Genomic DNA, 27,062 nt, shown 5'->3' on the forward strand with positions numbered 1-27,062 from the left:
TGTGGTATTAGTCTGTAGCTCAACCACAATGTTGCTGCAACAATCTGAGAATTCTTGGTCCTTTTGGGGTATGTCAGCAATACTAAGGGATGTTTACAACCCTTATGAGTATCTAACAATAGAACCCAGTAAGATTTTTCTTAAAGCTTATACTGTACATGTCTCAGAATCAGAATCAGGTTTATTAGCACTGGCATGTGACGTGAAATTTGTTAACTTAGCAGCAGTTCAATGCAATATATAATCTAGCAGAGAGAAAAAATATAAATAAAACATAATAAATATGTAAATCATTTACATATATTGAATACATTTTTAAAAAGTGCAAAAACAGAAGTACTGTATATTAAAAAAAAATAAAGTGAGGTAGTGTCTAAAGTTTCAGTGTCCATTTAGGAATCGAATGGCAGAGGGGGAAGAAGCTGTTCCTGAATCGCTGAGTGTGTCTTCAGGCTTCTGTACTTCCTACCCAATGGTAACAGTGAGAAAAGGGCTCTTGGGGTTAAATGTGTAGTTCTGTGGTTCAGAAGAATTTCATATCTACACAGACATGAAATTTTTAAGTGCCTGTTTTGTTGTTTAATTTTTGGAGCTGACTACTTCCTGGCCAAAGTGAAATGGAGTTGGGAACTGTCAGCCTCGGTCATCTCCACTCCAAAATAAAGATCACATCAGTTTTGTTCTGTATGAGAGCACTGATGTTACTGCATGCTTGGAGGCTGAGCTATAAACTATTGTCAGTTCATTCACTAATATATGTAAAAAGGACAGGCCTCACACTAGACATCTGACAGTCCATCACCAACCTAATGCTATCATAGAACACCACACCTGAACAATTGATATTTAACATGTAATCGTGATCTAAGTGGATTATTTCAATAAAGGTAGACGTCAATGTTAACCACCAGTTCCAATATGCTAACAAAATCATTAGCAGAAAAGTGATGAATCAAGATCTTCAAAGTTCAAAGTAAGTTTCTTATCTGAGTGAGTGAGTGTGTGTGTGTGTGTGACCATATACAACCCTGAGATTCATTTTCTTGCAGATATAATCAATTCTTAATAGAATCAATGAAAGACTGCAACTTGGGCATTCAGTGTGCAAAAGACAACAAACTGCAAATATAAAAGGAAATAAATAATAATAATAATAAAAATAAAAAAGAAATAAGCAATAAATATCAAGAACATGAGTTGAAGATTCCTTGAAAGTCAGTACATAGATTCTGGGAGTATTTTAATGATGGGGCAAGTGAAATTGAGTGAAGTTGAATGAAATTATCCTTCTTGGTTCAAGAGCATGATGGTTGAGAGGTAATAACTGTTCCTAAGCCTGGTGGTATTGGTTCTGAGGCTCCTGTATCACCTTCTTGTTGGTAGCAGTGAGAAGAGAGTTTGTCCTGGGTGGTCAGGATCAAATGATTCTTTCATATGAGAACACTTCATGTGGATGTGCTCAGTGTTGCGGAGGGTTTTATCCGTGATGGACTGGCATATCCATTACTTTTTGTAGGATTTTCCATTCAGCGGCTGTGATATAGGGAGTCAATATGCTCCACCACACACTTTGTCAAAGTTTTAGGTGTCACGCTGAATTTTGACAAACTGTTGGAAGTAACCGTGTTGCTGTACTTCATAATTGCACTTGCGACCTGGGCCCAGGACAGGTCCTCCAAAATGATAACACTGAGGAATTTAAAGTTGTTGACCATCTCCATTTCTGATCCTCTGATGCAGACTGGCTCATGGACCTCTGATTTCCTCTTCCTGAAGTCAATAATTGGCTCTTTGGTTTTGCTGACATTATTTAAGAGGTTGTTGTTATGGCACCAACCTTGTTGAATTTGGCATTGGAGCTGTGTTTAGCCACACAGTTACAAGTGTAAAGTGGGTAGAGCAGGGGGCTAAGCACACAGCCCTGTGCACCTGTACTAATGGAGATTGTGGAGGAGATATTGTTGCCATACTGAACTGATTGGGATCTGTAAGTGAGGAAACTGTGGATCCAGTTGCGCAAGGAGGTGTTGAGGCCAAGGTCTTGAAGCTCAGTGATTAGTTTTGAGGGGATGATGGTATTGAATGCTGAGCTGTAGTTGATAAAGAGTGTCTTGATTTGTGCATCTTTGCTGTCCAGATATTCCAGGGTTGAGTGAAGAGCCAATGCAGTGGGATTTGCTGTGGACCTGTTGTGCTGTTAGGCAAATTTGATTGGTCTAATTTGCTTCTCAGACAGGAGTTAATATGGTTCGTTGCCAACTTCTCAAAACACTGCATCATGTAAGTGCTACTGGACGATAGTCATTGAGGCAGGTTACCATGGTTTTCTTAGGCACCGGTATAAGTGAAGTCTGGTTGAAGCAGGTAGGTACCACAGACTACCTAATCAAGAGGTTAAAGATTTCAGTGAGCACTCCAGCCAGTTGAACAGCACAGATCTATAGTACTTGGCCTCATACCCTATGCTTTACAAGGGTTTACTCTCCTGAAGGTTGCTCACACGTTGGCGTCAGAGATTGAAATCCCAGGGTGCTGCTGGAGTTTGTGATAGCTCTTCAATGTTTTAACAGTTAAATCTAGCATAGAAGGTACTGAGCTCATCTGGAGTGAAATGAAACCCTGTTGTCACCTATGTTGCTTTATTTCACTTCATATAAGGTGATAGCATTTAAGCCTTGCCGCAAATCTCATGCATCCTTCATTGATTCAAGTTTGTTTGGAATTTCCACTTCACCCGTAAGATGACTTTCTGGAGATCGGACCTGGACCTTTTGTAACTTTTTTCGTCACCAGACTTGAATGCCTCTGACCTAGCCCCAAGTAGATTGTGGATCTCATGGTTCATCCAGGGCTTCTGGTTGGTGAAGACCAAATGATTTTGTGAGGACCGAGTCATCTACAAATAAAGTCCACTACGAGCACGGTTTATTCATTCATATTCACATATTGAGATTTTGAACAAGGCCTGTTCTACCAACTTAAAGCAATCCTGTCGCCCCCACTCTGGCTCCCACGACCACCTCTTTGTTGTAATCTCTGGAGCTTTGCTCTTCAGCCTCTACCTCTACAGGTAGAAGGACAGACAAGCAATCAGATTTACTGAAATGCAGTCTGGGCATTCTTTATCTTAGTATAAAAGTGGTCTAATATGTTGGGACTTCTGGTGCTACAGGTTATATGTTGATTGTAATTGGGAAGAGAGTTCTTAAAAAAAAAAGCCTGATTATGACTTTGATTTGAAATAATGCTTAGGGGTGGACTGTTTCTTGTTTGGTGATAGCACCCATGCAGTATCTTAAGCACTTGAATATAGTCGGCATCTGGTGGTATGTAAAATGCAGTCTGGATTATGGAGGTGATCTCCCTGGATAAATAGAATAGATAGTATTTCACCATTAGACGTTCCAAGTCAGGGGAACATGAGTTCATCAAAACCGCCGCATTGGAGCACCACTGAGAGTTTATAAAGAAGCACATACTTCCAGCTTTTGCCTTTTTCGAATCAGCTGTTAGGTCCATCCTGTGAATTGAGAAGTCTCTGGGTTTGGTCACTGTGTCTTGTGTGCTGGGAGTAGGCCATGTCTTGGTTACAGTTAGAGCACACCAATCTCTTATTTCCCTCTGATCAGCCATCTTACCCTCAGGTCCTCTTTGTTCTTCATTGACTGCTCATTTGCCAAGATGCTGGATAGAAGGGATCTCATTCCTCTGTATTTCAGCCTGGTTTGGAGTACTCTCGCCCCCTCCTCTCTTCCCTCCCCCCCCCCCCCAATCCCACGCCTCACTTCTGGCTACTTAAAGTTGCTGTACCTGCTTGCTTGAAAGTTAAGCTTGCCAAGGCCTTCAGAAGATTGTGAAATCTGTAGTTTATAAAGTCAGTTTAAAAGTATATTGCTTAAAAGGAAATTACATACTGAAGATTGCAGTGAGAGTAATTCAAAGAGGTATATTTAGAAGTATTGTATGTAGCCTGCAGAAGGTTGCTGTTGTTCACTGGCGCCATCTTGCACCACCAAAATCCAGCATCAAGTTTTTGGTGTATCAAATTGCCAAAATTCCTGCCCAATATCGAGTTAGAGACATGACCCTTGTAGTCGATATGACAATGCACCTGGCAAGTGCTGAAAGAATCACAGACTTGGTTCATTGGTCATTTTTTGTTTGGTTATACTGATACCTTGCTTAGTTTGCTTTATGTTCCCAGGAACGTGTTCATGGAATTAGTGCTTAAAGGGGTTGTGATAGCAACTTTTAGATGTATTACAAAACCACTGTGCTGAGAATCTGGAATAACTGCAGCCATGAATCAATCCCTGGTTCAGTATGGAAAGTGTGCCTGTTAAGGGTGGTGTTGGTCAGACAAAGGAGAACAGTGTGGCCTTGCAGAGTTGAGATGGGCATGTAGAACTATAGGGTGCACTTGGACAGCACTCATTGAGCTTGTTACTATAGAGCAGTCCTCAGACTGCGGTGCGGTGCGCAGTTCAACAGAGTGGTGGCAACAGATTTTATCATGTCCAACTGAGAATTGAGGAATTTATAAAGTGCCAGCTGAGTGTTTCATTGTGGTAATGCACATCTCAAGCAAATGTCTTTTTAAGTGTATGTACCTTGTGAATGTTCTGACACTAGGACCAATAATGCTACAAAGAATTGGGAGTCTACAGGGTAATGCTAAATAGAGCATTGATGTGTTGTTTAACATCTTATTTTGGACATAGGTTCCAGTTACTGAACTGACAAACCAGTGAACAAAATGTATTCAAACAGCATTTTGAATAATCCAGCAAGTTTAAGTAGCTCTAGCATTTATAGATGTAAAGTATTGCCTTTAAAAAAGGCTTTTTAAGTTTTTGGATAGAAGAGCATGCCATGCACAATATCTTCAGAGATTTTTCTATGCATAAATAATAGCATTGTATTTTTGCTTGTTATTTGGTTTCACAATTGGAAATGAGAGAAGAAGAATCCACTACCCAGGCCATGCTCCCTTCTCACTACTGCCACCAGGAAGAAGGTAAAGATGTCTCAGGACCCACACCCCCAGGTTCAGGAACAGTTATTATCCCTCAGCCATCAGGCTTTTGAACCAGAGGGGATAACTTCACTCAACTTCACTCGCCTTATCACTGAACTGTTCCAACAACCTTGATTCACTTTCAAGGACTCTTCATCTCACGTTCTTGATATTTATTGCTTATTTATTGTTTTTTTTTCTTCTGTATTTGCCCAGTTTGTCTTTTTCACATTGGATGCTTGTCTGTCCTGTTGGGTGAGGTCTTTCATTTATTTCTATTATGTTTTTTTGAAGTTACTTAGTATGCCTGCAAGAAAACAAATCTCAGGGTTGTATATGGTGACAAGGTGTACTTTGATAATAAATTTACTTTGCATTTTGAAGAATCTGCTGCATTGCAGTGCTGCTTAATGACTTGAGGAATATTTCTTGTTCTAACAAATCTTGTTCTTTCTGAAGGCTCATCAGTCCCATGGCTGATTTAAATATTTGCTTGTTGGAATTTTTCAAACTAGGTTTTTTTTGTTTGTTCCATTGATGCTGCCTTCAAGCCTGGTGATGGAACAGCTCTCAGAGCAGACAGGACAAACCTCATGAGGGCAAAGTCCACCTGTGCACAAACAATCAACGACACTTTTTCAATAATGATCCCCAGTGTACATGGCTGTATCAGTGATGCCTCACTCCCCAGCACTAAACAACTTTCAATTCTCCCCCTCCCCCATTCAGGTGAGCACCCACAGTCTGTAACAGCAGCACTCTGCAGAGGGTCAGCCCCCTCTGAGGCTGCTGGGCTGGAGAGCATCACGGGTGGAATATTCAGGGAGCATGCACACCTGCTTACTGATGTCTTCTAGGACATTGTTAACACTTCTCTCATTAAGGCTGATGTCTCCACATGCTTCAAATCAGCCACCATCACTATACCATCAAACTCTGCAACTTCAAAACTAAACAACTACCTCCTAGTGGCACTGATGCCAATCATCATGAAATGCTTAGAATGGCTGGTAATGTCACATATCAGAAACTCCATCCCTGCCACACTAGACATTCACTAATATGTTTACTGACAGAACTGCTCTATGACACATACCATGGCATCTGTCATGCACCAGGCCCTGACACTCCTAGAAAACCTTGACACTGGTGGTCTTATGACAATGATTCAGCTTAGAAGAGGTGAAAGACTCAGTGTGCTATCAGGTAAATAAACTCCGTCAATGCCAACAGGACAAAGGAGATGGATATTGACTTCAAGAGAACTTGCACCACTCACCCCTCTTTACATTGGAGGCACAGCAGTGGAAACTGCGAGCATTTTCAAAATCTTGGGAGTGCACATCTTTGTTGCACAACCTCTCATGGTCTCAGAACACAACCTACACAATCAAGAAAACTCACCAATGCCTCTCATTTATGAGGAAGCCAGAGAGAGCTGGACAATGCACAACAGTACTCACAACCTTCTCCAGATGCACAGTAGAGAGCATCCTAGTATCCTGCATCACTGCATGGCATGGAAGCTGGACTGTGGTGGACAGGAAGGCTTTACTATGGGTCAACAAAACTGTGCAACACATCAGTAACATGAGCCTACCTGCATGTATACAGAAAAATGCCAGAAAAAGACCATCAATATCATGAAAGATTCAGTCCACCCTGCTATTGGCATTTGTCCCAGCAAGGATGTGTAGTAGCCATGTCAGGACCAGCAGAGTCAAAAGCAAGTTACTTCCCTCAAGCAGTAAGGCTGGTCAACTCCTCTACTCACTAACCCACTCCACCACAATCCCCACCACCCCTATTTTATCATTTCTTGTCAGTCACCTTATATACAGACACTCCACTGCCTAGTGTCACTTTATGTACATGTAATCAATCTATGTATATAAGCTATCTTATGTATTGTTGTTTTTATTTTTGTGTTCTTTATCTTGTACATTTTTTATATGCTGCATCAGATCCAGAGTAAATAGTTATTTTGTTCTCTTTTACAGTGTGTGCTGGAAATGACACTGAACAATTTTGAATGTTGAATCTTGTGCTGTGGTGCACTGTTTTTTATGAACTCAAAAATGCATTTTAGTTAACATATTGTTGACATTATCAGAACAGCACAGGAACAGGTCGTTCAGCCTTTGATTCATGTTAAGCTAATGACATCACATGGTCTATATCACTCCATTTTCTGTGTATTCATCTGCCTATTTACGAGCTGTTTAAGTCCCTTTATCAAATCCGTTATGAAAAATGGCAAAAGGTAATCTAAAATGCTTTTCCATGCTGTCTGTTCATATGGCACAAGCCACTTTCTGCAAGCACCTTCTGCTATATGGGAATTTTGGTCTTGGCTGCATTATCAACTTACAACCTGTGGTAACCTGGGGAGAACCTGCAACTTGACTAACAGTGCTTTCAACTAATTACTTACCAGATCAATAATTTGCCTTCAGTTCAATGAGCTTCAATGTTTGTCTATGGTCTTGATAAAGAATTGCATCAAATAACTTCTGGAAGTTCTGAATCATACTTTGATACTCTCCTGACTACACTGCACATAGTTTGATAGCATTATGAGATTCATTTTTTGCAGCAGTCATTGGGCCAACTGTGCTTGGGAATTCTGCGAAAAGCAGAAGCTAAGGTGTAATTAGGAAACTTGTAACATCAGCCTAAACTCTTGCCAATCAAATTGTCTGAAGCCAGCAATTAACTCAGTGTAAGTGCTGAAAGAATCACAGACTTGGTTCATTGGTCATATTTTGCACTGTAATTTGAGGAGCACTGTGTAGAACATAAAACTACAGCGGAGGAATAGGCCATTTGGCCAGTGATGTCTGTGCCAAGCATGATATGATATCAAACTAATTCCTTCTGCTGCACATGATGCATATTCCTCCATTCCCTGTATATTTATGAATCTATCTTGCACTTGCATGAGAATGTAGAAATTGTTTGAAATGTAATTTGACTATCAATACATCTAGGCCATATATCCAAATCTAGATCGATACTTCATGCATCTAAGTGATCTGTCAAAATAGATGCCTTCATGTTTAAAGAATCATCTTGTAACTTGATCCACATGGTACACAAGTAAAGCCATTGATCTCAATGCACATAATTGTTAGGCTTCTGTATGAATATAAGAGAGTACGATGAAACAAAATACAAATAGCACAAGTTTGGGATGTGCATAATATTTTCCTTGAGGAATTTGAAAATTGTGCCTCTATTTTAAATTGATTGATTGAGCCAGAAGTGCCATTGATTTTGCCAGAAGAGAGAACTCTAATATAAAGGTTATTCTAAAAAAAATTCTGTCAATTGTAATTTTAAAAAATAAAGTCAAATAGTTTATCATTTGTGTTACCTCCCTGTCAGATTTCAAGTTGCAGATGTGCAACATTGTACTTAATTAAACTGAAGTCTGGTGTTATATTTTGTAACTCCAGAAACGATTGGAAGAAAAACACAGAGGCCTGGGATCTTGTCTTAATCTTTCTTTAGTAAGGCACTCACAAGCGGTTTGGTGGCATAATGATGTATACCATGCACGTACTACTTGCATATAATCCTCAATGAAATTATGTTAACAAAGAAAGAAAGCTGAATGAAACAATACATTTACAATCTTAATTGTATGGCTGAAATTTTAAATAAACTACACCCTGTGTAGCTGTGAACTCCAACTCAATATGGAATGCACGCAACTCAAATATGTAATTTATTGCTCTCTGGAACTCAGCATCTGTATAAAAGAGTACAGTTGACGTTTTGGGTCAAGACCCTTTAGCAGGACTGGAGAAAAAGGTGATAGGTGAAACCAAGGTGTGGGGGAAGAAGGGGTTGAAGTGAAGAGCTGGGAAGTTGATTGGTGAAAGAGATACAGGGCTGGAAAAGGGGGGGCATAAGAGGACAGAAGGCCATTGGGGGGACGTGTGCCAGAGGAAGGTGATGGGCAGTCAAGGAGATAAGGTGAGAGAGGGAAAAGGGGTTGAGGAGTGGTGAATGGGGGTGGGGTGGTGTCCATAACCAGAAGTTAGAGAAATCAATGTTCATGCCATTGGGTTGGAGGCTACCCAGACAGAATGTAAGGTGTTATTCCTCCAACATGAGTGTAGCCTCATCATGACAGTAGAGGAAGCCATGGATAGACACATTGAAATGGGAATGGGAAGTAGAATTAAAATGGGTGGCCACTGGGAGATCTCACTTTTTCTGGCAGATGGAGTGTAGCTGCCCAGTGAAGCAGTCTCCCAATCTATGTTGGGTCTCACCAATATACAGGAGGCCATACCGGCAGCATCGGACACAGTATATGTGGCCAAAAAGTTCTATTTTAACTTCATCAGTCCACAGGACTTGTTTCCAAAACGCATCAGGCTTGTTTAGATGTTCCTTTGCAAACTTCTGACACTGAATTTTGGCTGCAATGAGCAAAGATATGTTTGGAGAAAAAAGGGTGCAGAATTTCATGAAAAGCACCTTTCCAACTGTTAAGCATAGGGGTGGACCGATCATGCTTTGCGCTTGTGTTGCAGCCAGTGGCATGGTGAACATTTCACTGGTAGAAGGAAGAATGAATTCAATTAAATACCAGCAAATTCTGGAAGCAAGCATCACACTGTCTGTAAAAACAAAAAGCTGAAGATGAAGAGGATGGCTTGTACAACAGGATAATGATCCTAAACACACCTCAAAATCCACAATGGGCTACCTCAAGAGGCACAAGCTGAAGGTTTTGCCATGGCCCTCACAGTCCCCCAACCTGAATATCATCAAAAATCTGTGGATAGACCTCAGGAGAGCAGTGCATACAAGACGGCCCAAAGAATCTCACAGAACTAGAAGCCTCTTACAAGGAAGAATGGGTGAAAATCCTCTTTAGCTGGCTACAGAAAACATTTACAAACTGCTGATTGCCAAAGGGGATGTTACTAAGTACTGACCGTGCAGAGTGTCCAAGCTTTTGCTTGGGACCCTTTTCCTTTTTTTGTTATTTTGAAACTGTAAAAGATGGAAATGAAAACGTAATCTTACTTAAAATCTTAAAGAAATGTGGCATTTTTAACTTTATGCCTTTTGGAAATCAGGTCATCTTTTACTCGCTTAGCTATTCAGAGTAACAGAAATTTTGACCAGGGTTGCCCAAACTTTTGCGTCCGTGAGAGAGAGAGTGTGTGTGTGTGTGTGTGTAGAATGTCTGCTGTCTGTAAGTTGTATGGTTTCTTCTTGATGGCATGGGTTAACTTGGGGGTTGCTGGGTGGTGCAACTTGAAGGACCAGAAGGGCTTATTCTATGCTGTATAATTTGCATACTCCCCGTACACTATATAATAAAACTACTATATAGACATCCACAGAATAGTAAGTTTTAAATAGTCCCATTTCAGACTAAAGATTTAATAGCTATGGAGGATATATTACTCTTGTGGAATAGCATCTTTCCTGACAAAGGAGGGGTCACTCTGGCAGATGAGACTTGTGGCTATGAAACAATCTTGTGTTCTGTGGCTTGTGCCATAGGGCTTGTAGGAATTAACTCTAGGACTGCAGGAAGTGATTTTGACAGCTCTGAACTTTCTTTTCAAACAATTGACTCTGCTCTCCTGAATGTATCGTCCTGAGATGACATCACTTTTGATCTCCTCTTTAGTCCCTTGTCAGGAGTGCTTGTGAAACAATGAACTTTGTTGTTTGAGAAGCCATCAATATGTCTCAGCTGTTTCTTCTGCATACTTTTGAGATTGGGTTTGTGGAGATCCAAGCATGAGCACATGGATGACACAGGAGCAGCACAGTTGTTGGTTGTGGATTGTGTTGCATTGCGATATGCAAGGAGAAAATTGGCGAGCTTCTGATTTAGTGTCAGTGTAGTGTGTTCTGCTGACGTTGCTCCAGGGCGTTCTTTACACTCTGGGCAAACCTATCTTAATAGTACAGTGCAGATGTAAAGTGTCTTAATCCATTCTGTTTTCAGGAATGACTGAAACTGTTCCACAACAAAATGTGGTCCATTCTCACTAAGCATCTGGAACACCAGTCCTTGAGAAGAGGCTTCTTAGTGGAAGCTATTGGGAGCACTTCTGGCCAATTTGTAGCTGCATCCATTGCTACCAAAAAATTTGTATCCACGAATGGTCCGGCAAAATCCACATGAATCCTCTGCCAGGGTAATGCAGGTCATTCCTAGGGAAGGGGAGGCGCTTCTCTTAGCATCTTCTGAATGTCTTGGCATCCCAAATAGAGCTGCCGACTGTGTGATCTGGCAAGCTACTCAATCTGATGATCTATCCCAGGCCAACACACTTCAAGCCGATGTTTTTATTTTGACCACGCCTAGACATCCAGCCTTTAGGTTCTCCAATACTTTACTCTCAGCTTGGATGGTAGAATACTTCTTAATCCCTACATAAGGCGACTCCCATCAAGGGCAAGTTCATCCAGTGTTAGTAAAAGTGATGGAACTGGGATTTCTGCTGCACATTCTAGCCATTGTGAGTAGCCGTATAGACCTGAGACAGTATGGGGTCTTTTCTGGTGTCCTTTTTGATAATCTCTGCCATAATAGGGAGACTTTCGATATGCATTCGGGTGAATACATCAAAAGGACTACCCTCTTTGTTCATTTTTCAGTTATTATCTTTCCAAGGGTAAATGGAACAATTCATCAGCATTTCCATGCTTAATTGTCCTCTTGAATTTGTTCTTGTAATAGTGTCCTCCAAGAAACACAGCCCATCTCTGCTGCTGTTGTTAGTGGCTCATCCTTCATTGGATTGAAAATGGACGTGATTAGTTGGTGATCAGTTATGAAGGTTAAGTCTCTTCCATACAGATACTGGTTGAAATGTTTTACACCCCAAACCAGACTCAAGGTCTGTCTGTCAATCTGTGTGTAATTTTTCTCTGCAGTGGTGTTGGAATGTGATTCAAAGATGGGGTGTTCACTTCCTGCACTCAAAACATGACATGATTGCACCTTTTCCATAAGGCAAAGCGTAGCAGGCAAGCAGCTGATGCTATTTGATCCGCATACACTGAGCAAAGAAACTCCACAGTGATCTCCTAGAGCTTGGGCTATTTGGCAACTAAAAGCCATCCTTGTCTACCTTTTGATGAGATGTAATTCCAACTGAAGTATTTTTCTAATAATACACACAAATTTCTGAAGGAACTCTTCAAGCCTTGCAGCATCTATGGCAAAGAGCAAACAGTTGATGTTTTGGGTCAAGGCCCTTCATGAGGACTGGGGTGGGGGGGAAGAGACATCAACAGTCAGAGTAAGAAGGTGGAGGGAAGAGATGAAGTACAAGGCAGTAGATAATGGGTGAAACCAGGAGATGGGGAGGGGTGAATTAAAGAGCTGGGAAGCTGATTGGTAAAAGAGATCAAGGGCTGGAGAAGGGGAAATCTGATAGGAGAGGACAGGTAAGTATTTTCCTGTTTGCCTTGATGTAAAAGAGAGACTCCCATTTGGGAGTTGATTGATTGTGAGTTAGTGAACTATTATTTTACCATACCTTTTGTACTGGACATACTACTTTGTATATTTCAATTTGTGACTATAAAGAACAGCTTGGCTGGAGAGTAACTAATTTTGAAGTGCAGCCTTCACTTTGTTTTTTCTGGCTTTTGCTGCAACCAGTGCTTTTCATATTTTATTATCATTTGGAGTCAATTTAATTGACTCAAGACTGGCTTCTTGATTGTCTACACCACTTCTCAGTTGTACTTTGGTTCTGGTAGATTATTCTCACAGGTACCAATATACAGTGAAAGGCTTGTCTCGCATCATGTTTAGGCAGATCAAATCATTACGCAGCACATTGAGCTTTAATAAAGTAAAATAATAACAATGCAGAATAAAGTGTAAAAGCTACCAAAAGAATGCAGAGGAGGTAAAGGTAAAGTGCAAGATCATAAAGAGGTGGATTTGGAGGCCTAGTATATAATTGGCCTGTTTAAGAGTCTGATAACAGTGGGAAAGAAGCTGTCTTTGAGCTGTACATGCTTTCAGGCTTTTATATTGCTACCTGATGGGAGAGGAGAGAATATCCAAGGTGGGTGAGATCTTTGTTTATTGGAGCTAAGCATTTCTCCATTCCATTTGCTAATGTTGGCTGACCATTCCGATTGTATTCTGGCTGATATTCCATCAGGAAGTATCCATAAAAAAAAATACATAAACTTGCTACCTACTGGCCATAGTTGTGTAGCAATTAGTATAATACTTAACAGCAACAGTGCTGTATGTGGGTTTTTTTGTATGTTCTCTCTGTTCAGGTAGATGGAGCTCGTCAACCTGGGAAGGCAGTCCACCTAAGAGAGGGAAAACTCCGAATTCAAACCTCTGCTGCCTTGTGGCCATACCCATTCATGGGAAAGGCTTTGGGAGTAAACCCTGAGGACAAATCCAGCAGTCTTAGGTCCCTAAGGCAGTCTGACATTGGGCATCTCCTGCGACGACACAGTTGCCAAGCTGTATTGGCCTTTGGCCCTTCCCTAGGGCAACATCGGTGTCATGGAGAGGGGAGACTTGCAGTAAGGGCAACTGCCGGTCTTCCATACAACCTAGCCCAGGCCTGCACCCTGGAGAGGACAGTCTAGTAGACTTTTCAGGTGCAGATCCATGGTCTTGTGAGACTAACAGAAAACACCATCGCTCTGTGACCGTCTAGATTGCCTCCAGATACTCTGGTTTCCTCCCACATTCAAAGACCTACAGTTGAGGTGAATGAGTTGTAGATATGCTATGTTGGTGCTTAAAATGTTTGACACTTGTGGGCTGCCCCCCCAGCAAAATTCTCAGACTGGGTTGGTCATAAGTACAAACAACACATTTCACTGTATGTTTTGATGTGCATGTGATAAATAAAGCTAATCTTTAATCTCCTTCACTAAGAATGAGAGAGGCGTAGATGGAGTCCATAGAGGGGAGGCTGGTTCCCGTGATATGCTGAGCTATATCCACAACTTTATGCAATTTCTCGTAGTCAACCACAGAGCAATTGCTGTGCCAAGCCTTTTTGCATCCAGACAATGCTTTCTGTGATGCATTGATTAAAAATTCGTAAGTGTTGATGGGGACATGCTAAATTTCTTTAGCCTCTTAAGGAAGTAGACGCATTGATGAGTTTTGTTGGCCAAGACATCAATGTAGTTGGACCTGGGCAGGCTATTGGTGATGTTCACACCCAGATATCTGTGGCTCTCAACCCTCTCAATTTCAACCCCGTTGATGTCGACAGGAACATGTGCACCAGTGCCCTTTCTGAAGCCGTGGATCTGCTCTCTTGTTGACATTGAGGGGCTAAGCACATCTTCAGCACCATATTCAAGTTTGCTGACAGGCCAAATCACAGGTAATGACAAATCAGCATACAGAAGGGAAATTGAAAATCTGGCTGAGTGATGCCACAACAATAGCTGAATGTCAGCAAGACCAAGAAGCTGATTGTTGACTTCAGGAGGAGGAAACCAGAGGTCCATGAGTCAGTCCTCATTGGAGGATCAGAGATGGAGAGGGTCAGCAACTTTAAATTCCTTTAAGTTCCTTGGAGAACCTGTCCTGCGTCCAGCATGTAACTGCAATTACAAGGAAAACACTACAGCGCCTCTGTTTCCTTTGGAGTTTGCAAAGATTTGGCAAGACATTTAAAACTTTAATAAACTTCTATAGATGTGAAGTGAGGAGTATATTGACTGGCTGTATCACAGCCTGGTGTGGAAACACCTATGCTTTTGAATAGAAAATCCTATAAAAAGTGGATACAGCCCAGTCCATCATGGGTAAAGCCCTTCCCAAGTTTCTGCGTTGTCACAGGAAAGCAGTATCCATCATCAAGGGTCACCACCATCCAGGGCATGCTCCCTTCTCACTGCTGCGCTCAGGATGAAGGTACAGGAGCTTCTAGATTCATACGATCAAGTTCGGGAACAATTCAACTTGTGTCATCATTGAAATGTTCAATGACCAATGGACTCATTTTCAAGGATTCTTCATCTCATGTTCTAGATATCTATTGCTTATTTAATCATTATCATTTCTTGCTTTTTTGTATATGCACAAAAGCTGTCTTTTGCATACTAGGTAAACACCCAAGTTGGTGTGGTCTCTCCTTGATTCTACTATAACTATTATTCTATTATGGATTTATTGGGTTCTGTGTGGTGACATGTACTGGTTGCATTTTGATAAGTTTACTTTGAACTTTGAAGGTGGTTATCACTAAGTTCTGTATCTCTGTACTCTGTCTCATCGTTATTTGAGATCTGGCTCCTTATAGTGATATCCTCTGTAAACTTTTAGATGGAGTTAGAGCAGAACCTGGCCACAGGGAGTGTACAGGGAGTAGAATAATTGTGGTGGATGTGTTACTGACTACCCTTACTAATTAGTGTGTTGGATAATTCAGTCTTGTCTGTATCACTCAGCTACTGTGCTTTCCCTGGTGAATATTCTTGGGGCTTCCCTTTTTTGTTAGTTGCTTAAATATCCACCACCATAACTGATGTCCAATGCAAGTTAGAGCAACAGCACTTTGTATTCTGCCTGGATGCTTTATGACCCAGTGATATGAACATTTCAATTCTCCAGTTTCAGGTAGCCTTCAACCTCTGTTTTCTCTCCCTTCCTCCATTGCCACACTATTCTCTTTTTCCTTACAATCCTTCTCCATTCCACCCATTTCATCCCCCTTCTCCCAGCTACTTTCACCTACCCTATCCACATACTTGGGCTCTTTGCTTTCCCTGCCCACCACCCCCCCCCCCCCACATCTGCTCCTCCTTCCATATTGCTTTCACCTCATCCCTACAAATTTCCATTCTTTCTTAATGCAGGTGACTATGACATCTATGTACCTTGACATTATTTAAGAGTACTTTGGGGGTGGTGGTGTAGTGAAATAAAGAGTCTTGTATTTCTTTTGCTCTTGGAGATGAACCTGGAGTTATGGGTATTTAATATGATAAATAAAGCAAATATAGGCAAGTAATATGTAAATCCTGCTTCCTATGACAATTGTAATTTAAATAGTGAAACTGTTGTTATGCCAGCAGGGACTTTCCACAGTGACTCACATAGTTAAAAAGAACAGTAATGAAAGTAATGGCAATTTCACTATTAATAAAATTGAATCATGTAGTGGTAAAACATAGAAGCAGGGCCTTCAGCATGCCCTGTGCACACTGACTATGAAATGCCCATCTAACATATTTTCTGTAGCCTTTTATGCCTTCGTGATTAAAGCACACCTTTAGGTATTTAAATGTTATGGGGTTTTCGGCCTCCTCCACCACTCACACCAGTTACAAAGTCCAACCACCAATTTGAATGAAAAAGATGTAATTTGCAGACTCACTAAACAGCCCACCTACATTTCTGTCCATATTGTCACTGATCCCCGTGGAACATAACTGGTCACTGATCTCCAGTCAGTCCTACCCTCTAACTTCTATGGCTAATCATGTTTTAAATCCTATCTACAAAGTCCTTGTGATCCCATGTGTCTTAATCTTCTGGATCCACCTACCATGAGGAACCTTGTTGAATATTTTATTAAAGTTCACGTGGATCTTTACTGCCCAACCTTCATGATTCATTTCTGTCACCTTTTCAAAAGGAGAGATGTTTACATGATGTATCTCTACAAAACCATGTTGATTAAGGCTAAGATGAGGGAATTCTCAAAGGGATCAGAAGTGAGAGAGTAAGCAATTTCAAGTTCCTGGGTGTCATTTAGATATCTGATGGATAGGGGAATCAAGGGATATGGGGACAAGGCAGGGTCTGGGTATTGATAGTGAATGATCAGCCATGATCTCAGAATGGTGGTGCAGACTCGAGGGGCCGAATGGTCTACTTCTGCACCTATTGTCTATAATATCTCTGAGGACCTAATCTGGTCCCAACATATCCATGCAGCCATAACGAAGGCAAGACAGCAGCTATATTTCATTATGAGTTTGAGGAGATTTGGTATGTCAACTAAAATTTCTACAGATATACCATAGAAAATATTCTTACAGGCTGCATTGCTGTCTGGTCTGGAGGTGGGCTACTGCACAGGATCTTAACAAGCTACTGAAAATTATAAAATTAGTCAGCTCCATCATGGGTACTAGCCTCTGTAGTATCCAAGACAACTTTAAGGAAGGATGCCTCAGAAATGTGGCATCCATTATTAAGGAACCTTATCACCCAGGACATGCCCTCTTCTCATTGCTACCGTCAGGAAGGAGGTATACACTCAGTAATTCAGGAACAGCTTCTTCTCTGCCATCTGATTTATGAATGACCATTGAACCCATGAACACCACCTCACTACTTTATTTCTGCTTTTGCACTAATTTAACGATTAGATATACATTTATATTTGCTGTAATTCAGGATTTTTTTCTATATTATCATATATTGCATTGTACTGGCTGCAAAGTTAACAAATTTCATGATACACACCAAAGATATTAAATCGGATTCTGGTTACTTTATGTACTTCGACTGATAAAGCCGAGTGTCCTGCATGTTGCTTTTGTCACTATCTTCTACACTGCTACCGTGAGATTTTTTTTTAACTTATCAAGGTCCCTCAGCTTTTCAGTTCCCCTTAGGGCTGAACTATTCATTGGGTACATACTACCTTATTAACTTCCCAAATTTAACTTGACAACTTTGTTTTAATAATTCACTTCTGATTATTTCCAATTTTCCAGTGTTCTATTTTCTTGTGCCATTAAGACTACGATCGCTTTATTAGATGGACTCTTCTTTGCTCCAAAATTAAATGATTGTATTAAATACATTTTTTAAGGTTTATCATTTTTTTACGATCTAGGGAAGAAATCTGAAATGAAATGTAAATGTTTGGGTGGTGTTATGATTCTTTCAACTATAAAATGAATAAAGCTAGAAATCCAGTAAACAACTGTAGTAACTGAGATTGCTGATACTTCTGTTATGGTTACAAAGATGGGCAATAGACCAAGTATGTGGCAAGTTTTTCTTGCAACACTTAAGTTTTTGTGTTGGGAGCAGGGACTTGGGAGTACAAGAGTGTATTTTATTGAAAGCAGTGGTGAAGAAGGCATTTGGCATGCTGGGCTTCATGAGCCTGAGCACTGAGTTTAGAAGTTAAGATGTGTTGCATTTTTACAAGTTGTTGGTGAGACTACACTTGGAGTATTGCATACAGTTTTGGCCACCCTGCTTTTGGACATTATCAAGCTAGAAAGTGGGCAGAAGAGATTTGAGGATGCTGTCAGGCGAGTTACAGGAAAGGTTGGCCACGTTGGGTTGTTACTCTGTGGAGTGCAAGCGAATGAGAGGTGACTTCACAAAAGATAATAAAATCAAGTGTATGGATAAGGAAACTGATGGTCTTTTCTCCATTGTTGGGGAGTCCAAAACTAGAGGACACAGATACAAGGAAAGTAGAGAGATGTAAGAGACCTTGGAGGTAACTTCTTTACGTTGAAGGTTGTGAGTACTTGTAAAGAGCTGCTGAAGGAAGTGGTCCAGGCTGGTACAATTGCAATAATCAAGAGGCATTTGGGTCGGTACATGGAAAAGTACGGCTTGGAGGGTTGCAGGATTGCAGTGAGGATGCTGTAGTCAGTGTGACCAGTTGGACCAAAGTGTCTGTTTCTATGCTGTATTACTCTGACTCTGGTTTTCTTTTCAGCACGGAGGATGCAAAATAAATGATTTGGAGAAAAAAACAGTATTTAAATAAACTTTTGGAGAATATTATAGTGGTCTGTAGCCCCTGCGGTTAGAAAGAGGGGAAATTCATATTAGGAAACTGGGAAATGTCAGCCTAATTAAATCCATCTTTCCCTCCCCCCCCACTCTTGGCTTTCTGCAGGGATCGCTCACTACGCGACTCCCTTGTCCATTCATGCCCCCCATCCCTCCCCACCGACCTCCCTCCAGGCACTTATCCCTGCAAACGGAAGAAGTGCTACACCTGTCCCCACACTTCTTCCCTCACCACCATCCTAGGCCCCAGACAGTCCTTTCAGGTGAGGCACCACTTCACCTGCGAGTCAACTGGGGTGATATACAGTATCTGGTGCTCCCAATGTGGCCATTTATACATAAGGGAGACCCGCCTCAGACTGGGAGACCGTTTCGCCGAACACCGGCGCTCAACCCTCCAGCAGTGGCTGGATCTCCCTGTGGCCACACACTTCAATTCCACAGACCGCTCCCACTCCGATATGTCTGTCCATGGCCTCTACCGTCAAGATGAGGCCACACACAGGTTGATGGAGCAATACCTTATCTCCCGCCTAGGTAGCCTCCTACCTGCCAGCATGAACTCACAGACCTCCGTTGATACCCCCTGCCCCACCCCTTACCCCATCCCTATCTATAATTTTAGTCTGGTTCTCTTTCTCTTTTCCCCCCTCACTATAATCCGCCAGCCCTACCTTTTTTTCTCTTTTATTTCCCATAATTCTCCACCTTCCCCCTAGCCCATTTCCCTCCAGCCTATCTCTTCCCAGTTCTCTACTTCATCCCAACCCCCACTTCTTTATCCCCCCTCGACCATTCCATGTTACTTCACTCCTGATGGAGGGTTTCGGCCCGAAACGTCGTCACTACCTCCTCCCATAGATGCTGTCTGGCCTGCTGAGTTCTGCCAGCATTTTGTATTTTTATTTATTTCCAGCATCTGCAGATTCACTCGTGTTGCCTTTAAATAAAGACTGTTTTATTTTGATTCATAAAAGAAGTGGGTACAGATAACTTCACAGAAATGTTAGACTCTTTGTTCCTTAACAAAGGCAATGCACTAAAGAAAATTCACATCTGTAAGAAAATAGTACTGGAGAAATTAGTGGCAAGAGATGTGCCTGAATTTGCATTACAGGATATTAAAAAGATAGCTAGCCTTTGAAATAATGACTGCATTGCAATTTTTCTAATTCTATGGCTTATTAAAATACATCTGGCATATTGGAGGATGGCAAATGTAACCCCATCTTCTTTTGAAAATGGGAAACTGAAGACTATTTAGTCTTATCACAAACAAGAGAAAATCTGGAGATGCTGGAAATCTAAGCCACGGGCACAAAATGCTGGAGGAACTTGGCAGATCAGGTAGCATATATAGAAAAAAGTGCAGTCAACATTTTGGACTGAAACCCCTTGGCAGGACTGGAGGAAAAAAGCTGAGGAGGAGATTTAAAAGGTGGGGGGAGGGGAGAAAGAAACAGAAGGTGATAGATGAAACCTGAAAGGGGAGGAGTGAAGAACCAGGGAGTTGATTGGTGAAGGAGACAGAAGGCCATGGAAGAAAGAAGTGGGAAAGAGCATGGGACAGAGGTGATGGGCAGGCAAGAAGATAAGGTGGGAGAGGGAAAGGGGGATGAGAAATAGTAAAGGGGGGTGGGGGGCATTACGGGAAGTTTGAGAAATCGATGTTTGTGCCATCAGGTTGGAAGCTACCCAAATGGAATATAAGGTGTTGTTCCTCCAAACTAAATGTGGCTTCATCACAACAGTGGAGGAGACGCAGACCATCGAGAGACATATGAGAGTGGGACTAGGAAATGAAATTAAAATGGGTGGCCGCTGGGAGATCCTGCTTTTTCTGGCAGATGGAGCATAGATGCTTGGTGAAGTAGTCTCACTGTTACGGGAGGCCACACCGGGAGCACTGGACACAGTATATGACCCCAGCAAACTCCCGGGTACCTCACCTGGAGGGACTTTTTAGGGCCCTGAATGGTAGTGAAGAAGATGGTGTAGGGAACAGGTGTAGCACTTTTTCCGCTTGCAAGGATAAGTTCCAGGAGGGAGGTCAGTGGGGAGGGACTAATGAAGGGAGTCATGTAAGGAGCGATTCCTGTGAAAGCTGAAAGTGGGGGTAGGGAAAGATGTGCTTGGTGGTGAGATCCCTGGAGATGGAGGAAGTTTTGGAGAATTATGTGCTGGATGTGGAGGCTGGTGGGGTGGTAGGTGAAAATAAGGAACCCTTTCCCTGCTAGGGTGGCGTGAAGATGGGTTGAGAGCAGACGTGAGTGAAATGGAAGAGATGAAGTTGAGGACAGCGTTGATGGTGGAAGAACAGAAGTCCCTTCCTTTGAAAAAGGAGGACATCTCCTTTGTTCTAAAATGAAAAGCCTCATCCTGAGAACAGATGCGGTGGAGACAGAGGAATTGAGAGAAGGGGTGGCATTTTTACAAGTAACAGGGTGAGAAGAGGTATAATCTAGGTAGCTATGAGAGTCCTTGGGTTTATAATAGACATCAAGTAAAAAGCTGTTTCAAGAGATTGAGACAGTGAGATAGAGACTATTTGTCTTATTTACTAAATTGAGAAAATGAGAAGAGATCTAATGGAATTCTGTTACAGTTAGACATTTTGAATGTGAGGAAGATGTGTCGAATAAAGAATCACAGATTCATGTGAGAAGCAAGAGGTTTTAAGAGATGAAGTTCACCTGTTATGTGGTAAACATGTGGAATTCTCTATCAGGATGTCTGTTGAGACCAATTTTCTAATTACTATTAAGAAAGATAAATTTCCAGATACAAGTGGTATGTATGAAGGGTATTGAAAGGGAAAATAGGCCATGATCCTATGGAATGTTACAGTAGTATCCAAAGGCCAACTGGCCTGCTCTGTTCATATTTTCTTTGTTTTCAAAGCAGTTGCTGCAGATGATTTAAGAACTGCCTGATGGTCAGGACTATACACAGTCCTCAGTGAGAATAGCCACAGGATATGTACTTGATTTAGTGATGATTAAATGCATTAAATGTTTTGACTAACAATTTTTAAGTTATTCAAGTTCATGAATGTGTTGTCTAGCCATGAAACAGTTAAATATGTGTTCATGTGTAGGTTGCATCAGGAACTATTCATAGTTTTACATTAGTTCGTTTTTCTGAAGGAGTGATGTCATCTTTCCGAGAACACTAGAGCTTCAATTTACCAGAAAGTGTAGAACTTTTCCTGTTGACATCTGCAATGTAACCTTTGTAAACATGATTATGGAAATTTTATTGGTCTCTGTTAAAAAAAATAGGCTGAATTTATTTGGAAACTATGGATTATTTATGTCACTAGTATATTGCTGTTTCATGAATAAAAACAACCTTCTTGTTTAGTAAACAGTGCTTAATAATTTTGTATTGTGCATTTAGTTTTTTAAAATAGGAAAACTTCCCTTTAAACTCTTAGTTTTGTAAGTATGTTCAAAATAAAGTGAAAAAAAATATTACTTTTTTTTGCTGATGTGGAAGTTAGCATAAGCATTCTGTATTATGTAAATTCATTGAAAATCCCGTTTAAAAAAAAATAATTGTGAAAGAGTAGTCAGGTAATTATTCAAAATGAATTTAAGTTCAAGGAACTTGTTTACAGTGACCAATCATTTTTGACTTTGGGTAGAAAGGTTCAATCTTTCTGTTTTCAACTTCATTTTGATTTTTTTTTATTTTGCAAGGAAGTATGTAATACAAAATGTATTTTATTAGTTGCTTTTGTTAATTATAAGGTCTTCTTTTGAGCTCCTATGTGTAATTGTTAATCATTGTGCACTCCATTGGTCTATTCAAGTCTGTGTCCTAACAAATTTTGGGACTTCCGCCAAATTAATTTTTCAGTTTTTATTCTAGTGGGATTGCTGATTTTGTGTTCAGACTTGTTCTGTTTTCAAAATATTTTCAGTCAGGATTGTGTGTGTGTTTGGACAGATCCAGATGTTTGGAATAGGAAGTTAGCTTTTGGGGTTTTGGGATGTGTTTTTAAGGGTGATACAGAATTCTGATAAATATGTACTTGCTGAAGCAGGACCTGAATGCAGAAGAGTTATTGATGATGCATCCTACTTGCAAGTTCAAACTCATTTATGGACTCTATTCAAGATTTCATGATTTTCCTATTGTCTATGCTGAAACTTTAATGCAGTTATCCAGGAGTGTTGTACGTTAAAAGCTCCACTTTCCAGTTTAGTTGGATGTATTTAACTAGTGTTTATTGTTCACATTGTGATTTTGTTGGGTAGCAGTGCAATTTAAAAAAAAATAATCCCTGATAGTAAAGCATACGTTTATTGTGAAATAGCTTTTCTCCTTTGAATAACAGGAGAAAATCTTGCAGTTTGTCAATAGCATCTGCAAGTGTGAGATAACTCTTATATTCCAATTTGTAGAAACTATCAAGTTGAGTGCATTTTAGTTGGGGATATATGTTGAGGACTCCTGAATGATGGAGTGATTATGTCACTTGGCTCATTAACTGTAGCCAATCAAACATCCTTGGATTGATGTTGAATGGAATGCTTGTCTCTTAATATGTAAATTGGATCTTGTGATGTGCACAGCATATAGTTTATCATTTTAGGATTGCACCTCTGTGGTTTCTGCTGTATTAACTGACAATATCAAAAAGGATGCAGAGTAGTTTTTGTGTACAATGGACTCCGGTTAGTTGGGACATCGATTAATGGGGACAACAGCTTTTTGGGACAATGCTTAACAAAAACTAATGGTGAAAATAGCCCAGATTCGCTCAGCTTATTTGGGACACTATGCTGCTTAATTGGGACAGGAAGCTTGCCGAACAGTTTCTAACTGGTGTCAGTCATGTCCGCCTGTGTTCAAAAAGCAGTGATTGTCACTGATGGTTGGCGAGAAATAAGCAGTCAAGAAATAAGCAATAAGACATTTTGGGACTGTTTTGCTTACTATGGTTTCAAGCATTGAGGCTTGGAGATGCCAGAGACAGCTGGGAGTGAAAATGAAAATTTAAATTAGGAGCTCCAAAGAATTTGAAGGTATTGCCAATCACCTTCAATGTTACAATGAAGATGTGGAGGATTCGTTCTTTGAAAACATTGTATAAAGGCGGTCCAATATCATCTGCACTAGATGTCTGTGCTGATTTTTTTAAATTTACAGTCAACCAAAAGAACATGGCAGTGTACACTGGATGAATTCCTCCATCAATAATTACTGCGAAGTAATACACAGCTTTATAGTACTGTAGTAGTATTAGTAATGTTCTAATTTGTTCTGTATTTCATTTAATTACATAATTTGTTACTCAGTTAAACACTAGTTTATCATTTTTAAACTTTTAAAACTATTTTCATGAAACTTTGCTTAATTGAGCCTAAATGTCCTGGTCCCAATGTTCCAATTAACTGGAATTCACAGTACCTTGACATCACTGAGGCAGTGAAAGGGTGCTCACTTAAGCTGCTGGATTTCTTCAGCCAATCCAATATTGTGGCTGCCAGAGCTTACATTGGGAAGTACCTTGGGAGGTCTAATTTTGCTTATCAACCCACTGGCTTAATACTACTACCAAATGGGTCAGACTTTTGGAACAATCAAGCTAGAGTCAGGAGTGGGATTGGTAGCCATTTAGTCTGTCTGAGGAATTTTAACTTGTGATAAGTTCATGTAAATGTTTTATTTCCAATTCCTTATTGTTGAATTAATCAGAACTAAACATTTTCCTATTTTAGACAGCTTGTTTTAAGAACCCATAGATATTATCCAAAACTGGAATAGGTATATTCTGAATGAAGCCGTTGATATGAGATTGGTTTTATTTACCTCCATTTGCTGCCTGTTGAGAAAAGAATTTTTCAATTCATTAGTTGATCCAGATTCCTGATCCATCAAGTATTTCTAAGTTTTAATAATATCAACAGTAATATTCAGTAGAAAATAACATGGTCCACAATGTTAATTTTGGTTTGACATCTATTAATTTTGTTTTACTTTTTAATTGTAGTTGACCACAGCCGTGTTAAACTTCAGAAAGCAGATAATGATTATATCAATGCAAGTCTAATTAGCATGGACGAGGCCCAGAGAAACTACATTTTAACCCAGGTAGGTAGACACAGATAAGCCACAGAGTGTCTGTTGTCTGGTGTGATTGAGAATATTGAATTTTTTGCTGTTGGATTATGTGTGGGGTGGTTGAACTGTGTTCATACAAATTATGTAACCTGTACCCCAAATGAACAGGCAAAATACAACGTTACTTGTAAGATCATAATGCCAAACAAGCTTTTGCCTGTAGCAGATCTTCATGCCCTGCTTGGGCAGGATATTTAATTTGTAGTATTTATGTGTGGGGAGATTGGCTTCACTTTTCAAGTTTCAAACATTGCAAACGCGCTGTTCCTGAAATTTGGTTATTTTTCATGATCACAAATGCTTGACTGAGATCTTCGCAACCCCATCAATTTGTCTTTTCACTTCGGTTAAAGTAATTAGTTCAAATTGGAGTACTACAGGCTGTCTCTGGGTATGAATGAGTTCAATTCCTGAGTCTGTAAGTCGGATTTGCACATAAGTCGGAACAGGTACACCCAATATTATTTAGCATTAGTTAGTCAATCGTTTATATTTTACCTTTCTATGTATATAAAAACACTTAAGAAACTTATGTATTCCAATAGTTAAACCACTGCATTGCTTAGTAATAATTGTAGCTTTCATTGGGGAAGGGCCTTTCACATGCTCCATTATTCTCACTTCATCCTTCACCTGTATCCTTTAAAGTTGCTCCGATAATGACCGACTGTAGCCTAACGCTTTTCCAATGACCGATGGCGTTTCACCTCTTTCGAATCGGTTTATTATTTCCACTTTATTTTCAATCGCGATCATTTTCCGTCAATGGAACAGAAAACTGCGGATTTTATGTTCTATCACTGTGCAGCAGTGAACTGTCTGGCCTATCAGAGTTCTCTTCAGGAACTAGTTGACTTGATCAGCATTTCTGATCTGACTATTGTTCATGATAATACTTAATTTAAAAAAAATACAGCGTCAGCCGCGGGAAGTGGGTCGCTCCTGGTCCTAAACTCAGCCCGCACTGAGACAGGTTAAATGGGGCAGTGCTGACTGGAAAAGGGGGATCAGGGTGAATCTTGCTTAGAAATATTTAAGCCAAATACAAAGTTACACACTCAACACAGTGTAAACAACAACGACTTAAAATGGCAGATGGTGTCATAATCCAACTTAAAATGGCGGACGGTGTTCTCCTCCCTCCGTTTGTAAGTACGAGTTGTCCATAAGTCGGATGTTCATAACTCGGGGACTGCCTGTATTTCATTGCATTTAATAAAGGGCACTTTTCTGTTTTTCGATTTGTCTCTGTGCTTTTTATTATGTTTTTGCTGGAATGCATAATTTGGCTTTACTGCAGTTTGAAGATGGTAATTAATGCCCTTGAGGTGATGGCGATCCACCTTGAACTAATGTGTAGACAACAAAAAAAGATGAGGTAGTATTGTGAATGGTGGAGAAGAGAATGATAGATTACTGAGTACATTTAGATAGATTGAATAGATGCTGTTTATTTTGGAGAAGTGAGTGGTGATGCATTTTTAGAAAAATTGAGAAGAAGCAATATAGAATAAAGAATACTATGCTAAAATCACTGAAGGATTAGTGGTATCTGGGGTATGATTACATACACAGATTACACGGAATACACAGCCTGCTCTTTATGTCAAACCAGACCACCGAGACTATTTATGCTCCACTCAAGCCACCTTCCTTTCTTCACCAAAGTGTATCAGAACATCCAAATGTGAGTGTACTTAAAATCATTAGAAGTAGCAGGGTGGATTGAGAAAACTTAATAAGGCAGAGCTAGTAACTAAAGTTGTCAATAGAGCTGTTCATGATAAATTCAGTTTTTTATAATAAAGAAGTGAGGCATTTGAGAGTGTCCAGAAGGATGGTATATGTAATAGATTTAGGAGGTAGGGACTGTTTTCTTTGGTGATAAAATAAGTGACTTGATCAAAGTACACAAAGTAATGAGGTGACTAAGATACTGATTAAGAAGTAAGAGACACTTTTTCTTTTGGAGCAGCTGGTGACCAGAGATCATAGAAGGAAAACATTGGCCATTCCCAGGTTATGAAAGCCTGACTTATAGGCACCCTTTACATTTGAATAAGTTTCTATAATAGTAAGTTCAAAAGTTTGATGTATTTGAGCAACAGAACTAATTTCCTTTCTAATTCTGATTCTCTCTCCACT

At 40.3% G+C, this 27,062-nt stretch overlaps 1 protein-coding gene across 6 annotated transcripts in view; it reads left to right on the plus strand.

Moving 5' to 3' along the window:
• LOC132397925 (tyrosine-protein phosphatase non-receptor type 2-like) overlaps positions 1 to 27,062 on the plus strand; it is a 100,667-nt gene that overhangs the window by 25,995 nt on the left and 47,610 nt on the right. For 5 of the 6 annotated variants that reach the window (XM_059976748.1, XM_059976739.1, XM_059976773.1 and 2 more), the window contains one exon: positions 24,787 to 24,887. The exons of the other annotated variant lie outside the window; for it this stretch is intronic. In XM_059976748.1, the coding sequence (XP_059832731.1) occupies positions 24,787 to 24,887 (101 nt within the window). The remainder of the gene's footprint in view (positions 1 to 24,786; positions 24,888 to 27,062) is intronic. 6 annotated transcript variants of the gene reach the window in all.

This window comes from Hypanus sabinus, chromosome 1 (genome assembly GCF_030144855.1).
Source record: "Hypanus sabinus isolate sHypSab1 chromosome 1, sHypSab1.hap1, whole genome shotgun sequence".
NCBI classification, from domain to species: Eukaryota; Metazoa; Chordata; class Chondrichthyes; order Myliobatiformes; family Dasyatidae; genus Hypanus; species Hypanus sabinus.